Raw genomic sequence first — 14,883 nt, 5'->3', positions numbered from 1 at the left:
AGCAAATTTGGGAAATTCTGTGTGTTTGGGAATTGGGAAAGGGGGCTGGATGGAGTATAGTGTAGTAATGGAGTCAAACTTGAGAAGAGGAAGATCATTGCCAAAGAGCTCTTGTGGGAAGGGAACTTGTCCCAAATACAGATTTGCTTAGAAAGATTCTAATTTTATAGGTCTAAGATTCTAACTTAATAGGATTTGGGAATCTGTTTTTTTTTTCTTTTTGGGGGGTACCAGGGGTTGGACCCAGGGGTGCTTAACCATTGAACCACATCCCCAGCCCGTATGCATGTGAAGCATGATCCCATGTAGGCAAAATAGCAGTTAATTTAAAAATGTACTTCTCTGAGAAGTCTCGTATTTCTTTTAACCAGAGGTTATAGTGGGTCTATAGACCTTCTGTGCTCTATGAAGTTATGCACAAAGAAATGCAATATCTTTTTCATGATTGGACAAGACAGCCATGTATCCATATAAAGTGATAAGAAACAGATTGACTTTTATTATCTGTACATTGTATGCATTGTCTCTGTCTGACAATTACTAGTTTTCAGGACTCCCTTACTTGTGATTGTGTGTGGTTAGGGAGTTATAATTCTTTTTAAATTTATTCTCGGAAACTCTGAGATCTACTTTGTGCCAGCCATGTTCTGGTTGCTACTAAAATGAAAAAGTCAGTCTTAGGGGAAGGGGTGCAGATTAATGAATGACTCCACAGTGGGAGGGCCATCCCTAGACGTTTTTGAAGGCAGTTCTTTCGGTCATGATTACCATCTGTATTCACTATGCTATGAACAAACCCTTTGGAAATGTTCAAATGAGATGTTCAATACAATGTACCGTGATGGGCAGCTGGACTCTGATCTCACCTGCACTTAGTTCAGAGTACCTAACTGTTTGTAGAGGCAAGTGGTCTAGCTTTGACTATGGTATCACAAATACTTTGATCAAATCTGTGCCTAGATGTTTGTATTCTATGTGATCATAGACAAGTTGTTAACTTTCTGAGCCTATTTTATCATTGTAAAACGTGGAGGGGAGGGAGATAAGTAACACCTACATCTATGAGCTTTTTTTTTTTTAACATTTTCAGTTGTAGATGGACATAATACCTTTATTTTATTTATTTTTATGTCATGCTGAGGATTGAACCCAGTGCGTCACACATGCTAGGCAAGCATTCTACCACTAGCTACAATCCCAGCCTATGAACTGTTGTGGGAGATAAATGGGAAAAAGTGTGTTAGGTGTTAACATAATTCCCTATATGTAGTAAATGCTCAATAATGTTAGCTGTTTAAAAAGAAAACTATTTATAATCTAGGGAATCAGATAGAGTGGCAGGCATTTCAATGAAATAGATGAATGGCAGTAAGTGATTAAATGGAAATATCTCTTTTGCAGGTACTAAATGCAATAATTTCTTAGAACCTAACACCACATCTTCTGGCAGAAGGGTCACCCCCTCATCCTCTGTTGAAACAGGACTGTGTGTCAGTGAGCCTCCGCGCCTCGCCAGAGTGAGTGCTCACCTGGAGTAAGTAAGGGCCTCATGGAGAGATGCCACTGTTGGGATTAAACTCTGATCAAGAAGCTGATGATCTGACAGGTAGTGCTTGGCACAGGTGTGGATTCTGGAGCTAAATGGTCTGGGTTCAAGTCCCAGCTCTGCAACTTAGTATCTAAGTGAACTTGAGTAAAATACTTTACCTCTCTAAGCTTCATTTGTAAATGGGGATAATACTTCCTAGGATTGTTTTGAGGATTAAATGAGATTATACATGAAAAGTGATTGGGAGACTCCCTGGCACACAGTAAGTGCTGTGTAAGTGCTTGTTATTATAAAATTCAAAAAGTAGGTGAAATTAAAGTGTATTTTTTAAAATATTTTTTTAATTGTTGGTAGGCCTTTATTTATTTGCTTATTTATATGTGGTGCTGGGAATCGAACCCAGTGCCTCACATGTACGATGCAAATGCGCTACCTCTGAGCTACTACTCCAGCCCCTAAAGTGTATTTTTTGGAGAATACATAGGTGGTAAAACCTGAAAAAAAGAAAAAAGAAAAAAAAAAAAAGGAAAGAAATTACTATCCTAAGAGTGACAGTCAGGGTGTAGTCACCTCTCCTGGGAAGGAATGTGGTTGGGGGGAGGGAGCTGGCAGTGTTCCATCTGTTCTTTGAGATGTTGGTTTTATAAATGTAAGACTGTATTTATGTTTTAGATACTTTTTTGAGGGGGGTTAGTGGGGATTAAACTCAGGGACACTCGACCACTGAGCACATCCCCAGCCCTATTTTGTGTTTCATTTAGAGACAGGGTCTCAGTGAGTTGCTTAGAGTCTTTCTTTTGCTGAGGTTGGCTTTGAACTCATGATTTTCCTGCCTCCGCCTGTGGAGCAGTTGGAATTACAGGCATTTGTCACTGTGCCCAGCTTTAGATGCTCTTCTCTGTATTTTTTTTTTTTTTACAGTAATACATTTTGAAAACTCTTTTCTAAGATGTTTGTTATAATGAAAGTTTATTATAGAAATTTTAAAAGTATAAAACACTATTAAAAATGGACATCACAATAATTACACACCTGAGAGAATAAATTTGAACATTTTGATACTAGTTTTTTTTTTTGTATGTGTGTGTGTAGGATTGAACCTTAAATATGCTAGCTAAGTTCTCTACTACTGAGCTACATCCCCTCTCCTGATATTAGTTTTTTATATGGTAAGAGAATTTTTTTCTTATGCATGCAAATATATATTTATTTTATACAATTAAGAGCATATACTACCCTTTTGTAAAACCTGCTTTTAAAAAAGATTCATTTGGGCTGGGGTTGTGGCTCAATGGTAGAGCGCTCACCTAGCATATGCAAGGCCCAGGTTTGATCCTCAGCACCACATAAAAATAAATAAATAAAATAAAGGTATTGTGTCCAACTACAACTAAAGAAAAAAAATCCATTTAAAATTTTACTCCAATTGGAGGACTTTTAAGTTCACAGGGAAATTGAAGGGAGAAGGTACAGAGAGTTCCCACGTACCCTTGCTCCCTCACCCCTTGCTTCACCCCCTGCCCCCATGATCAGCATTCTGCTCCAGGAGTACAAATGTTACTAGTGATGAACCTCCATGGACACTTCAGAAGCACCCCAAGTCTATGGTTTATATTAAGCTCACTCTTGATGTCGTGAATCCTATGGAGCTGGACAAATATGCAGTGACTTGTATCTACCTTTGTAATTCCATACAGAGTGTTTTTTCTTTTCTTTTTTTGCCCCACAATTAAAAAAAAATTTCTTTAGTTGTAGATAGACACAATACCTTTATTTTGTTTATTTATTTTTTATGTGGTGCTGAGGATCGAACCCAGCGCCTCCCACCCACTAGGGGAGTGCTCTACTGCTGAGCCACAACCCCAGTCCTTTTCCCACAATTTTTTTATTGGTGCATTATAGTTGTACATATTGATGGGATTTGTTCAGAGTGTTTCTCACTTTCCTAAAAATCCTATGGCCTCTGTGTATTCATCCCTCTTCACTCCCCTAATTCTTGTCTCCGTGATTTTTCCTTTTCCAGAATATCATATCATTGGAATCACATGGTCTTTTCAGAGTGACTTCGTTTGCTCAGTGATCTGCATTTAAAGTTTCTCCATGTCTTTTCTTGATGGTTCATTTCTTTTTTGTGCTGAGTGATATTCCATTGTTTGAATGTACCATGGCTTGTGTGTCCATTCTCCCACTGAAGGACATCTTGTGGAACCTGCTTCTTAATTGAACAATATATGGAGAAAAATATCTTACATCTTTGAGTGTTTTTCAAAAACATGGTTTTCAGTGACTACATGCTGAATTGTCAGATGGATAGACCACAGTTCAATCAGTGCCTTGTAGTTTTTGTTTTGTTTTGTTTTTGCAGAGCTGGGGATTGAACCTAGGGCCTTGCACATGCTAGGCAGGTGCTATACCCCTAAACTACATCCCCAGCCTTGCCCTGCAGTTTAAAAGGGGTTGTTTATTGTGAATAAAACTGTCATGTGTATCCCTGTATGTCCTTTTGCCCCTCTCTGGTTATGTTTTAAAGGTAAACTCCTAGAAGTGCAATAAAGTCACTCAGTGATTCATTCCATAATAAAATCTGCTCCAAGGGCCTTGCTGCCCCCATCACAGACATGGGAGAGACTTGCATGATTCTTGAGCTTTCCCTCTTTAGGTTCTCGTAATAGGCGAGCGTCACTACCAGCAGCAGCGAGTCCATCTATTTGGAAGGAAAGAAACCTTAGATTGTCAGGTTTAAATCCCACAGAGTGGAACTGGGTGATTGGTGCTGCTTCTCTCATGATGCCTGGGTTAAAGAGAATCTAATTCAGTCAAAGCATGTATGCTTGGCTCTACAACTCTAGCCTAGATCTAGCCCCCAGCTTCAGATTGATACATTCAACTACTTGTTAGATATGTCCACATAGCTGTTCCACAGACTTCTTAAACTCTGTGTACCTTGACATCACCTTCCCTAAACCAGGTCCTCTCCTGTGTACCCTCAGATGGCTGTCTCAGTGTTGCTCTAGTCCCAAAGGTATAGTTAGACCCAAGGGTCACAGTGGTCTCCTACCATTCATACAAGTGGGATATAGCCTTGAAGTATCTTGGAATCCATCTCTTTTGCTCCATCTGTATTACCCAGCCTCTGATCATCTCTTGTCTGGACCATGGTGATACCCTCCATACTAGTTATCTATTGCTGCACAATGAATCTCCCAAAACTTAGTGCCATAAAACAACCATTTGTAACCTCACATCTCCTGTGGGTCAGGAATCAGAGTGGGATTTGGATGGAGTCTCTTGCTCAAGAGACTCTGAGCTCAAGGTCTCTTGCATGAGATTTGCAGTCAATCTGGGGTGCTGACTGGGGCTGTGAGCTCATCCGAAGGCTTGACGTGGGCAGGACCCACTACAAGTTAACTCACATGGTTGGTGGCAGTGTTCAGTTCCTGGCAGGCCTTTGGGTCTGAGAGCTTTGGTTCCTCACTGGAGCTTTTGCAGAGACTTCCCTTAGTTGCTTGCTTCTACTTGCTTCTCCCTAGGGCATCTCACAACATGGAAGCTCTCTCTCTTCAGCCAGCAAACTAAACACAAACAAGGCTAGTCTTTTGTAACCTAAAAGTGACATCTTATCCCTTTTGTTAGTTGCGAGTTACAAGGATGAAGAAGACTTGAAGACAGAAACAAAGATTGGAGCCAAGGAACACTAAGGATTGCTTGTAGCCACCAGAAGCTAGGAGAGAGAGAAGCATGGAATACATTCTCCCTTGAAGTCTTCCGAAGCTTCCCTGTTAATAATATCTTGATTTTAGACCTCTGGACTCCAGGACTATGAGACAAGAAATCTCTGTTTTTTTTTGTTTTTTTTTTTAATTCAAAAAGATCTAGACATGATGACACATGCTTATAATCTCAGCTTCTCTGGAGGCCGAGGCAGGAGGATTGCAAGTTTGAGGCCAGCCTGGGCAACTTAGTGAGAGCCTGTCTCAAAATAAAAACTGAAAAAAAGGTGGGGGTATAGCTCAGTGGTAGAGCACCATTGAGTTCAAGGTTCAATCACCAGTTCCCAAAAAGAAAGAAAGAAAAAAAGATGGAGCCATAAAGAAATATCTAAGTTCCCTCACATAGAACGCAGATTCTCCAGATTTACCTTCCTTCTCTTATCCAGGCTTATCTCCAACAGTCCTGATAAATCCACTTCAAACTTCTTCATTTCCCTGCTGTTCCTTCCCTTTGCTAATATTGTGTCCTTTGCCTGCAGTGGTTTCTCCCAATACGCTTTGCTTGTGTTCACATATTGTAGGTGCTGCTCAGTTTCCACTACTTCCTTCCCTATGGCCTCCTCTGTGCTGTTTCCCCTCCCTCCCTCCCTAGTTTTAATGAGTATTCTAGATAGAACCTGCCATCTTGTGGGACTTAACTCATTGGTTGTGATTGAACTAAGGGAGGGCACATGACTCATGCGGGACCAATCAGAGTCCTTCCCTGAGTTTTTTTATTTTTTTCACACTGGACATGGGGATAAAAGTTGGTTGGAAGACTGAGAATTTGAATTGGAGAGTGTTGACTGCTTTTTTGTCCTTGTGAAAAAGTTTATCTGAAGTTGGTGAAAATGAAGCCAAAATGTCACAATAATCAGGAGTTCAGGAGATATTGATCCCTGATTCCAGCTCTATCCTTTTCAGGGAAACCTGTACACCCCCAGAATTGCTTAAATTACCATGGTTTGAGTTGGATTTCAATCGGTCCCAGCTATGAGTCTTGACTGATATATGTGGCAAACTTATACCCATCTTTTGAGTCTCAGCTCATCCCTTTCCAGATGTCTGCTCTGACCCCTCAAATCTAACTGGATTAGGTGTCCTTTCTGAGGGCTCCCTTAATTTCCTGGAGAGTCTCTACCACTTCATTTGCCCACTCTTCCATGGTCACCTGTGTTTTGTGTCCATCTCTTCTCCCCAGCCCTAAGCTCCTTACATGCAGGACCTGTGTTGAATCATCTTTGATCTCCAATGTCTAGAATAGCACCTGCCATAGAATCTCAGGTAAATGTTTGTTGGATAAATAGATACATACTTCCAAAGTTCTTTGGGAAAGTTTCCTTTATCCTTGCAACATTTTCTATGTAGTTCATTCACAAAACTTTTTCTTTCCACCCTTATATTCAGGTATTTTACAGCAAGGTAAAAATTGTCATATATTTGGGATTGGGGAGTACGCTGAGTTATTGAACTAGGGTTATTTAGTATATTTAGGCAGCATAGTCTGGAATCAGGAGATCTGGGCTGCAGATCTTGTTGAGAGCCACAGACCAGTCAAGATGGTGCCTGGCACTTTGCCAAGAGGAGTGGTTTGAGAAGTAACGCCATCGAGCCGTTAAGATGATAGAGATTCCTTAATGACTGACTGCTGTGTCTAGATTATGCCAATTAAGTTAAGCTGTGTGTAATCATTAAGATGATGATTCCTTATTGGTTGACTGCTATATCTAGTTTATGTTAATTAAGATAAGCTGTGTGTAATTAGTTAAGTATATATACCTCTGCTGTCCTGCAATAAAGCGGCTCCTGCAATAAAGCGGCTCCCGCTGTATCAACCTTCACAAGTTCCTTGTCACTCGCCCCCAGGTTATTTTGCCCAGCCAGACTGCGGCAAGATCTAGCTCTGACCCAATCTAGGGGTGTTTATCATAGAAAGTCAACTGATAGTCCATTTCCTTTGTAAATAGAAAAGATTATATTGATCCTTCTCAGACCACAGGATTATTAGGAGGGAGCAAATGAGACAAACCATATGAAGTTTCTTTGAAACTATTCAAATGTGAGTGATGCAATTTTATGAAAAAAAATCCTATGAATTGATAACTGATAATATATCTGAAAACACTGTCTAAGATCATCTACCAAATGCTAAACCGCTTAATCCAGAAATAGTGGCCTTTTCTGCTGACACTCATGATAGTTTGTTGTGGTATTTTTAACTGCTAGAAGGTTTAGTGCTAAACATATTGCTATTACTATAACCATTTCAGCCTAGATGTATTTTGATTATTTCTTCCTCTTCTCTATATACTTATTGATTTTTTTTGCTTACATTTAATGGTTTTATTGTACAAACTTTTTCTGGGGGGTAATAGACTTACTGAAATAAAATGTATATACTATCAATTAGGTTTCTCCAAAAGGATGGAACCAATAGACTGCGTGTGTGTTTGTGTGCACGCGCGCATGCGTGCGTATGATGTGTGTTCTTTCATATACATATACATTCCTTCATATACATTAGAGAAGTTGGCTCACATAATTATGGAGGCTACTAAGTCTTCTGACAGGTGATCTGCAAGCTAGAGACCCTTGGATGACAGTAGCATAGCTCAGTTCAAGTCTGAAGCCTTCAGAATCAGGGAACTGAGGCTGAAGACCATCAGCCTGAGGCTGAGGACCTGAGAACCTGAGGAGGTGGGGGAAGGGGTGGACACTTGTCTTGGAGTCCCCAAAGGCCAACCAGCCTGGATTTCTATTTTTAGAGGTGTGTGTGTGTGTGTGTGTGTGTGTGTGTGTATGGTATTAGGGATTGAGCCCAAGGCTTTGTGAATGCTTGGCAAACTTTCTACCAATGAGCTACATCCCCAACCTGAGCCTGAAGTTCCAATATCAAGGGTCAGGAGAAGAGCGCCCTAGTTCCAGGAAAGAGAAAGAGGGAATCCTCTCTCCAGTGCCCTTTTATTTTTGTTCTGTAAGGACCTCAGCAGACTGGATGATGCCCACTCATATTGAGGGTGGATTCTCCCCTTTCATTCCACTGACTTACTGCCAATTTTCTCTGGAAACATCCTCATAAACAGTTCTCTAGATGTTCTTTAAGTTAGTCAAATTGACATCTAAAATTAACCATCACACCATACAATTCACTCATTTGAAGTATACAACCCCAAGGTTTTGATATATTTGCTGAGTTGCACAATAATCACTACAATTGATTTTAGGACATTTTTATTATCCCCAAAGGAAGGTTGTACCTGTTAGTGATAACTACCCAGCTAACTCTTTTATCACCCCAGCCCTAGACAATCACTAATCTACATTTTTGTCTTTGTAGATTTTTTTATTCTGTACATCTCACATAAATGAAATAGTTGACATATGGTCTTTGGTGTCGGTCTGTCTTCTTTCACTTAACCTAATGCCTTCAAGTTTCATCTATGTTGTAACGTATATTTTTTTAATTGGTAAAATAAATATAGCAAATACTGCTTTATCCAGTTTTAAGTGTACAGTAGGTAGCATTAATTATACTTTTAATTAAAAAATTTTTTTTAGTTGTAGATGGACATAATACCTTTATTTTATTTATTTATTTTTATGTGGTGCTGAGGATCAAACCCAGTGCCTCACACGTGATAGGCAAGTGCTCTACCACTGAGCTACAACTCCAGCCCTACACTTGTAATGTTGTATAACCATCACAACTGTTGGTTTTCAAACATTTTCATCATCCCAAACAGAAACTTGGTACCCATTAAGCAATAACTTACCATTCTCCCCTCTCTCCAGTCTCCCTGGCAATCTCTAATCTACTTTCTGTCTTCATACAAGTAGAATCACACAATATTTTACTTAATATAATGTTTTCAATGTTTCCATATTGTAGCATTTAACAGAACTTCATTCTCTTTTATGGTCCAATAACATATATATATATTACATAAGTATATGTGTATATATATTACATATGTATATGTATATATATTACATATGTATATGTATATATATTACATATGTATATGTATATGTATATACATACCAACTTTTATTTATCCATTCATCTATGGATGGACTTTTGGGTTGTTTTCAATTTGGGGATACTATGAATAATTCTGTAATGGACATGCATATATAAATATCTGAGTTTCTGTTTTCAATTCTTTTGGATGTATACCTAGGAGTGGAATTGCTGGGTAACATAGTGATTCTGTTTAACTTTTTGAGAAACCATGAAATTGTTTTAAAGCAGCCATCTTTTGAATATGTTTCAGCTCCTTTGAATTGTGAATAAATCAATAATATACTCAGGGACTTTTATAGATGAGTGGGCCCAATTCTACAAGTGAGAACTAGTGTCATTCTAGTGTGAGACTTGTGAGATCAGATTCTGACTACCAGTTTAAGCACACAGAGTACTCTGATTCCTCGATTTCTTTCCAGCATTGCTACAGATTTGGGTCAAAAATCTTCCTCCTCATATTTGGATCAGTCCTCTGAAAAATCATTGCCTGAAGTCCAAAAGAATAAACACCCCGAGGAATTCAGCCTGCTTAAGTTACAGACAAGTGAGTAGATCCTAGACCTTCCTCCACGTGCCTCTGTGCCCATGGTTATTCAGGAGTCTGCCATACTGTTGGCCACAGGCACAGAGGGCCCACTTTCTAATTCTCACAACAGCTCTGCTGGGGAGCTGTGGTCATATGTTTTTCAAAACTGAAATGCCTTTATGTAAAAATCATAAAGGACTGCTGCAAAATATTAAAATAATATAAAAGTATATAGCATGTAAAAAAGAACCCTTCCCCAATATTCTCCAACAATATCCCAATTCTTCCCCATAGCTCTGAAGATCATATACATATTTTTCTAGAATTTTGTAATGCATATGTATGTCTATGTATTTAGTATACATAGTATTTAGTACACATATACATAAACAGTCATGCACTGCATATATTTAGTATGTATACCACACTATAGTTTTACCATTATGTTAGAATGTGCTCATTCTACTGCTAAAAAAGCCTAGTATATCTCATGTTTACCATGTCTCTTTTTTTTCTCATTCATTGTTAAATTTTATTATTTGTTCTTTTTAGGTATACATGACAGTAGCATGTATTTTAACATATTATACATACATGGAGTATAACTTGTTCTAATTAGGATCCCATTCTTGTGGGATCCTTGTACATGATATGGAGTTTCACTGGTCAGGTATTCATACACGAACATATGTCAGATTCATTCTACTGTCCTTCCATTCCCATCACCCTCCCGTCCCTTCTTTCCCCTTTGTCTAATCCAATGAACTTCTGTTCTTCCCTCCCCCTCTACCATGTCTTTTGAATGCATCAAGAGCCCTCATTGAGCCAGTGACCTGTACCATCCAGTTTTGTGTAAGCATATGCTATGGTGTTCTACAATTACACTTTTTTTTTTGGAATCAGGGGTTGAACTCAGGACACTCTGCCACTGAGCCACATCCCCAGCTCTATTTTTTTTTTTTTGTATTTTATTTAGAGACAGGGTCTCACTGAGTTGCTTAGCAACTTGCTTTCACTGATGCTGGCTTTGAACTCTCAATCCTCCTGCCTTAGCTTTCTGAGCCAGTGGGATTACAACCGCACCTGGCTTACAATGAAACATTTAATGACACATCTAATGACACGTTTCTCAAATCATAAGTGATGCATGCATGCACACATATAAAATAAATGAGTTGCAGTATACAGACTATTTTCACTCTATAGTGAATAAATCATGCATGTCTTTTGTGCTGGTACATTTAGATCTTTGTGGCTATTATAGACCTACTCATTTTACAGAGAAGGGAATTGTAGCATGGGGAGATTTGATCACCCATATAAGTACACATAGTCAGGAAGTAGAGCAATGGGATTAGAACCCAAACTTGGCCTGTGCCCTTTCATGATCATCCCAGAGCCTAAGGGTTTTCAAGCAACCCTAGAGCTTCTCGGGAATCTTTTATTGTTTAAAATAACTGTTTGCAATGTTACAAGGAAAGTGCCAAATTAGGCACTGAGAGATGAAGTAACTAGCCTGAGGTCTTACAGCAGCTTTTGTATTTGATGCTACCACATGCAGACATTAGGGGAGTCACTGTGGTGACTTCATTGGCCATTGTTGCTGTCAATATCAAGTTCCACCCAGCTAGCATGCCATGCCATGGTTGGCCTAGTCTTTTCCTGGTCAATGGGCTTTCTGGTTTTATTCTACACAGTTATCAGAGTAAAGGTTTAAAACTGCCTCTTAACTTTTGAACCTATACATGATTTCCCTGCATAAATTTGGCTTTATTTTTGAAGGAGAGGTCAAAAAAGAAATAATTATTAGGCCTTTTAGGTAGCTTTCTCTCCCTTTTGTGCCTCATCCCACAAAAAGTTGACACTGTCCCTGATGGGGAACAAGGAATTATACATACTGGTCAAGGTTGTACAGCTGGAAAGTGTCCAGGGAGTTGTCACCACTTTTTGTCATCTAGTTGCATTCCGAGGCTGGGAGCAGTGGTAATGGAAGGATTTCTGATATCTTGCAGAAGATGGGCAGCGTCCTGAGTGGACCTTTTACCCGAGGTTTAGCAGCAATATCCACACCTACCATGTTGGAAAGCAGTGCTTCTTCAATGGGGTCTTCCTTCGCAATAAGAGGTCTGTGTCAGAGAGGATGGTGGATCAGTGCCTCGGGAGAAAGAAATATGGTAATGTTTTCCTCCTGGACCTTGACTCTGCAATGCCTGAGAAAGCTCTTGGCTCATGGTTTTGCAGGCCTGCCTTTGGCAGGCTGGGGCAGCCCTGCAGGGTCACTATGTCACCCTAGTACACAGGAAGGTAGAAAAACAGAGAGGACAGTTGGCAGGTGACATGTTTTGGCAATGAACTCATGACATATGCTGATACACATTTTTGTTTTGCTCTGAATTTCATAAAATGCTAATGTGACATTTAAGTCATCAGATAAGTTCTCTCAGATAGTTATTAATAGAAACCTCATTGAAGTCCGATTCCATTAGATGCTGCCTGTCACATGCGTTCAAAATGTTTTATGTTTTCCACAAGGAAAATATCCCATAAACCTTAGCCTGAAGTACATGTTGTAGTCTTGTAACTATTTAATTAAAATAAATTAATATGAAAAAAGTTATGCACGTGTACACACACACACACACACACCACACACACACACACAATCTCCTTGGCTTGTAATTTGGTGAGTTCTCTGTCCCTGGCTTACTCTTTGGTTTTTTGGGGGGAGGAACTAGGAATTGAACTCAGGAGCACTTGGCCACTAAGCGACAGCCATGGCCCTATTTTGTATTTTATTTAGAGACAGGGTCTCACTGAGTTACTTAGTGCCTCGCTTTTGCTGAAATCAGGATCTTCCTGCCTTAGCCTCCCAAGCCACTGGGTTTACAGGCATGTGCCACTGTGCCGGGTTCCAGCTTACTCTTTTTTTTAAAAAATATTTTTTAGTTGTAGTTGGACACAGAATATTTATTTTATTTATTTATTTTTATGTGGTGCTGAGGATCGAACCCAGGGCCTCTCATGTACTAGGTGAGTGCTCTACCGCTAAGCCACAACCCCAGCCCCCTCATACTCTTAATGGACTTACTGAAAGGCCCTAAGAGTTTGCAAAGGACCAATGGGCCACTCGTGGCCTCTCTTTTTATAGAAATACCTGCGTAGGAGGAGGCAGCCAAAGTTTGGGGGATGAATAAGTTTATTGTAGCAGGAGTACAAACAGAAAGAAGTCAAAAGTTTTCATTTTTGAAATTTAAAATAGATTTTAAAGCTCATCGCAGAGACAAATAGTTTTGGAAATCAAGGCTTTTATTTATTTGGTCAGAGAACACATGAAAATCCATACTAGATGAGCTAGAAGAGTGGTCACAGATATAGGAGTTGTGGAGGAGCCTGGAACCCTGCTCAACTCCTGTTATGCATGTATATATCAAAAAGGAAATGGGATTATCAATATGATCCAAATCTTAACCCTAACACATCACTTCCCAACTACCTCCAAAGTGGGCACTATCCTTGGATATGCTTGGATATGTGCATATCCTTAATACCTGTACTTCCCACACCATTAAAGAAATAGAATATTGTTTTTATATTTGAAGCCTCTGATATGCCTCTTCTAGAATATTGCACATCTCTCTCCCACTCCAGAGGTAATGCCAATTTCACATTTATTAAAAAGAAAAAAATATTCCATAAATATTCAAATATGCTAAAGTAGAGAAATATCATGTTGAAACCTGATGCCCTCACCCCCTTAATGTCAATTATTGTCAATACGAGGCTAATTTTTTCATCTTTACCCTCCTCTTAGGGATTATTTTATTTAATTAATTTTTTACAGGTGTAATTTTTATTGGTACATTATGATTATACATAATAGTGCAATTCATTATGACATATTTGTATAGGCACATAACATAATTTGATCAATCTCATTCTCTAGTACCTTCCTTTTCCCACTCCTCTTCCCTCCCCAATCTACTTGCTTTACTCTTTAGTGATTATTTTAAAGCAAATTACAGACAATATAATTTCATCTGTAAATATATCATATAGAAAAAGATTGTTTCTATTAATATAACCACAATACCATAACGTGATATCATATCTTTAAGAAATGAACAGTCATTTCCTAACTTCATCAAATATTCAGTGTGGAAATATCCAATTGTCTCGTAAATCTCATAATTTAAAAAAATTAATTTGTTTGAATCAGGATTCAAATGAGGCCCACACATTGAAATTAGTTGGATGTCTTTAAAATCTCTTTTAATATATAGATTCTCTTCCACTTTTTATGTGCAGTTTATTTGGTGAAGAAACAAACTTGTCCATAATTAGGATTTTGCTGATTATTTTATTAAACAGTACTGATTAATATTTTCCTTAGTACTAATTAATATTTCCCCCTTAGTACTGTTTAATATTTTCTGCTTCTCTGTGTATTTTTCTATACACTGGTTATTGGAGCTACAGGCTTGATTTGTTTTAATATGATACTTAGGTGATTTGTATAATGACTTCTTTTTTTTTTTATTTTTATTTTTTGGTACTGGGGATTGAACCCAGCACCTCATGTATGTTACTAGGTAAGCACTCCTTAACTAAGCTACATCCCCAGTGCTTTTAGTTTATTTTGAGACAGGTTCTCAGAGTAAACTTGAACTTGTGGTCCTCCTGCTTCAGCCTCCAGAGTAGCTCAGATTACATGCCTGTACCACCACACCTGGCTGCACAATGACTTCTCTTCATATTAAATGCAATGATCTTTTCCCATTTCTTCTCTTCTTGATCTCCTTGCAGCATTTGACACTGTTAAGCTTGACACTGGTCACTACTTCCTTTGTAGAATTCTCTCTACCCTTATTATTTCTCAGACAAGCAAGAAATGAAGGAGCATGATCAGGAACTGCCAGCCAGTTTCCATTTTGAACTGCAGTGCATCACATTTATTATAGAGAAAAATAAGTCAAAATATATTTAAATAATGGTTGTCTCTAGTTCATCAGTTATGATCAGACTAGTGGTGGAGTTC

General features: G+C 38.8%; 1 protein-coding gene across 1 annotated transcript in view; it reads left to right on the top strand.

Annotated features, from left to right (window-relative positions):
* Spats1 (spermatogenesis associated serine rich 1) overlaps window positions 1-14,883 on the top strand; it is a 42,020-nt gene that overhangs the window by 3,392 nt on the left and 23,745 nt on the right. The window contains exons 2-4 of the mRNA XM_027950469.1: window positions 1,402-1,534; window positions 9,742-9,866; window positions 11,861-12,022. Of these exons, the coding sequence (XP_027806270.1) occupies window positions 1,402-1,534; window positions 9,742-9,866; window positions 11,861-12,022 (420 nt within the window). The remainder of the gene's footprint in view (window positions 1-1,401; window positions 1,535-9,741; window positions 9,867-11,860; window positions 12,023-14,883) is intronic.

This window comes from Marmota flaviventris, chromosome 6, assembly GCF_047511675.1.
Source record: "Marmota flaviventris isolate mMarFla1 chromosome 6, mMarFla1.hap1, whole genome shotgun sequence".
Lineage (NCBI taxonomy): Eukaryota > Metazoa > Chordata > Mammalia > Rodentia > Sciuridae > Marmota > Marmota flaviventris.
This window is presented reverse-complemented; position numbering and strand designations above follow the sequence as displayed.